The following is a 4,428-nucleotide window of genomic DNA, read 5'->3' on the forward strand; positions in this document are numbered from 1 at the left end:
TGCTGGGATTACAGGCATGAGCCACCGAGCACAGCTCATGCCTGGCTTCTTTCAGTCAACATTGTAAGATTCTTCTGTTGCTGCATGTAAAACAGTAGTTCATTCTTTTTTATTACTGGTTGATATTCTACTGTATGAATATACTACAATCCATCTATTCTCTTGTTGGTGGACATAGGGGCTGATTATAGTTTATGGCAACAAAGCTGCTATGAACATTTATGTATGTGTCTTTTGCTGAATATATGCACTCATTTCAACTAGGAGTAGACTTGCTAGGCCATGGGGTAGGTGTACGTTTGGCTTTAGAAGATACTATGAAACAATTTTTTAAAAGTCATGCCAATTTATACTCACACCAACAGTTTATCAGAGTTCATTACTCCACATCTTCACCAAAAATTGATATTGCCAATCTTTTACACTTATTTTGGTAGGTTTGTAGTAGTATTTTATTATAATTTTAATTTGCATTTTTCTTTATAATATTGAGGAAAAGCCTCTCTATCCCTTGTTTGCTAAGAGTTTTTATCATGAATGGGTGTTGGATTTTGTCAAATGCTTTTACTGCATCTATTGATATAAGCATGTGATTTGTCTTCTATAGTCCCCTGATGTGATGGATTACATTAATTGATTTCTGAATGCTGAACCAGCCTTGCACACCTGGCATGAATCTCACTTGGTCACGGGGTATAATTCTTTTCATACATTGTTGGATTTAATTTGCTAATATTTTGTCGAGGATTTTTTTAATTTAAGAGTTACTACATTTGATTGGCACATTATTGCATTTTAAAATATTTTAGAGGCTGGTGCGGTGACTCATGCCTGTAATCCCAGCACTTTGGGAGGCCGAGATAGGCAGATCACGAGGTCAGGAGATCGAGACCATCCTGGCTAACACAGCAAAACCCCGTCTCTACTGAAAATACAAAAAATTAGCTGGGCGTGGTGGTGGGTGCCTGTAGTCCCAGCTACTCAGGAGGCTGAGGCAGGAGAATGGTGTGAACCCAGGTGGCGGAGCTTGCAGTGAGCTGAGATCGCGCCACTGCACTCCAGCCTGGGCGAAAGAGCGAGACTACGTCTCAAAAAAAAAGAAATAAGATAAAATAAAAATAATAAGAAAAGCCAGAAACAGACTCTTAGGAGTGAGGGGGAAAGAGGCACAAATAATCAGAGAGCCAGGAAGAATATTAAAAATAGCAAAGTGTCACAGAAGTCTAAGGAAGAGAAAATTTTGGGCAAAAGGAGGGGGTAGGTATAGGGAGATTGCAGTATTAATACTAATGACCAGTTTTTCCTGAGGGCATGCTATGTATTCGGCACTGTGCTAAGCACTAGGAATTTTCCATACAGTATCTCCATGCAGCCTTCACAGGGCTCCATGAAGTGAACAGTGCCCCTCATGTTACTCATCAGGAGATTCAGGCTCTGGGAAGTTACTTGTCCAAGGGCACACAGCCTGTGCAACTTGGCTGAGGAACGATGAACCGTGTCCTCTGTGAGAGAAAGAGGCGCTGAGGCAAGCCCAGTTGGGCGTGAATCACTGCCCTCAGTGGAACACTGCAAAGAGAGATGCAGAAACCTGTAGCGAATATGTACTTCCGCCAGGAGAACTGAGGCACACGTGGGAAATCCTAACGACAGCAACGCTCCTCAGCATCTAGGGCAGCCTTCTCAAACTGGCAACAACCTAGTGTATTCAAACTGGTCAGAACACCAGGTATGATCTGAATATACCATAATATGTATGGACCACCTGGGTATTTTAGGATCTTCCCCTGCCTGAGAGAGAGTTTAGAGACTTGAGTGGGAGGATACATGGAGTTCTCACCAACGTCAGAGGTCAAAAGACAGGTCCTCTTTTTGGAGGGTTGAGGAATGGGGATAGGGATATAAAAGTTACTTTTTATATTCCTTTTAAAATCTGACCTTTTATTTCTATGTCAGTGTGAACTTTCACCAAGAGATGTTTCCATTCACACATTAGACATCAGAGTGTCTACTTGGCTTGAAACGTCTCTACTGTAGGTATTGTGTGATCTGGGAACTTAAACATCACAGGCCTTTGGGTCATTACTTAGTTTTCAAACTGATTCAAATCTCATTTTATTTTCATAACAGTACTACTAGATAACTAGGGCAGGAATGACTAGGCTTACCACACACGTAGGACCCTAGAATCACCTAGAACTGAGGCTGGCTACTTTGGTGAAAGGCACTGTCCATACTGTGGCAGCTTCAGCCCTGTCTCACATTGTCTGCTTCCTCGGCTTTACAGGACTTGGTGACACAAACGGCAGGAGAAAGCTCCGTGAACTAGCAACACCTTACAGCTAATATCCTGTCTCCTACCCAGTGTTATGTACATAATAGATTTTGATACCTGGGCAAGTATGAGGTCAGTATATGGTTATTTATCTGGAGATATAGGTGTATGTTCGAGAAGGGGAACGGGGGGGTTCAGCTTGGGCAGCCGGATCATTTAGGAAGTCCCAGATGAGGATTGTGTCATCATGTGAACTACTGACAATCTGGAATTCATCAAACTGGAGTCGGAAAACTCTTCCGGAATGCTCCTAAAGAAGTAGAAACAAAAAGGGTAGGAACTTGAACTACTCAAAATCAATAGGACACAAATTCAGCAAGATGTCAAAAGGAGTCTACAGAAAGGCTATGGTTTGCTGTTAATTTTCTACCATGAAGTTGTTTTTATAAAAAAAGAGAGAGGCCGGGTGCAGTGGCTCACGGCTGTAATCCCAGCACTTTGGGAGCCCGAGGCGGGTGGATCACGAGGTCAGGAGATCCAGACCATCCTGGCTAACATGGTGAAACCCCATCTCTACTAAAAATACAAAAAATTAGCTGGGCATGGTGGCACATGCCTGTAGTCCCAGCTACTTGGGAAGCTGAGGCAGGAGAATTGCTTGAACCTGAGACGCAGAGGTTGCAGTGAGTTGAGATCACGCCACTGCACTCCAGCCTAGGTAACAGAGTGAGACTCCATCTAAATAAATACATAAATAAATAAATTAAAAAAAAAGAAAATTTACTTTGGCTAAAGGCAGCATGGAAAAGTCAAATACTAGGCAGCTGTAAACAAAGTAATATTCTTTGGCCAAGACATGCTAAATAGCATGCTATTAATAGTTTCTCATGCCAATCCTTTTTGGCTTAGGGTGGATGAGAGCATTCCTTACTACCTCCCTGGTTTTACCTTCTAAGTTCCTTCTATAATCAGAGGTCAAGGATTGGTGAGCAATAAGCAGTATGCTGATAAATGTTTATCAACCAAACTTTGCTACTTTGTAAAACCACTGGTAGATTTCCACAGCATTAAAAACTCCTACCATGGCCAATTATAAGCTAGTAATAGTCAACCAGCTTGCAAAATTCATGAATAGTTGGCTCTCATAAGTGAGTATGAGCCTGTTCTAGCACACCACTGGCAGTTACCACTACCCTGATGAAGATGTAGAATGTTTCCAGCATACTGGAAAACAATCTCACACCCCTTACTAAACAATGTTATCTCTATTTCAATTTTATCATCATCATCACCTTTTTTTTTTTTGAGACAGAGTCCTGCTCTGTTGCCTAGGCTGGAGTGCAGTGGCGTGATCTCCGCTTACCGCAAGCTCTGCCTCCTAGGTTCATGCCATTCTCCTGCCTCAGACGTAGCTGGGACTACAGGCGCCCGCCACAACGCCCAGCTAATTTTTATTTTTAGTAGAGATGGGGTTTCATTGTGTTAGGATGGTCTCGATCTCCTGACCTTGTGATCCGCCCACCTTGGCCTCCCAAAGTGCTGGGATTACAGGCGTCATCATGATCATTTTTTTTAGATGCAGGGTCTCGCTTTATTGCCCAGGTAAGAATGCAGCAGTGTGATCATAGTTCAGTGTAACCTCAAACTCCTGGGCTCAAGTGATCTTCCTGCTTCAGCCTCCCAAGTAGTGAGGACTACAGGCACATGCCACCATGCCCAGCTTTTCTTTTCTTTCTTTTTTTTGTAGAGACCAGGTCTTTTTGTTGCCCAGGCTGGTCTTGAACTCATGGACTCAAGCAGTCCTTCTGCCTTGGCCTCCCAAAGCTCTGAGATTATACGCGTGGGCCACTTTGCCTGGCCCAATGTTGTTATTGTTATTAATTTGTTTACTCTCTTACTGAGTTTCATATAATCATATAGTATGTATTCTTTTATGCCTGCCTTTTTTTTTGAAACAGAGTCTTGCTCTGTGGCAAGGCTGGAGTGCAGTGGTGTGATTTTGGCTCACTGCAACCTCCGCCTCCTGGGTTCAAGCAATTCTCTTGCCTCAGCCTCCCGAGTACCCGGGATTACAGGCACGTGCCACCACACCCAGCTAATTTTTGTATTTTTAGTAGAGACAGGGTTTCACCATGTTGGCCAGGATGGTCTCGATC

The 4,428-nt window shown here is 43.0% G+C and overlaps 1 protein-coding gene across 1 annotated transcript in view; it reads right to left on the reverse strand.

Annotated features, from left to right (window-relative positions):
• The window catches only part of BTRC (beta-transducin repeat containing E3 ubiquitin protein ligase), a 215,670-nt gene that overhangs the window by 5,407 nt on the left and 205,835 nt on the right, over window positions 1–4,428 (reverse strand). The window contains exon 13 of the mRNA XM_011935582.1: window positions 2,390–2,582. Coding sequence (XP_011790972.1) covers window positions 2,421–2,582 — 162 coding nt within the window. The 3' untranslated portion in view covers window positions 2,390–2,420. The remainder of the gene's footprint in view (window positions 1–2,389; window positions 2,583–4,428) is intronic.

This window comes from Colobus angolensis, unplaced genomic scaffold (assembly GCF_000951035.1).
Source record: "Colobus angolensis palliatus isolate OR3802 unplaced genomic scaffold, Cang.pa_1.0 Scaffold144, whole genome shotgun sequence".
NCBI classification, from domain to species: domain Eukaryota; kingdom Metazoa; phylum Chordata; class Mammalia; order Primates; family Cercopithecidae; genus Colobus; species Colobus angolensis.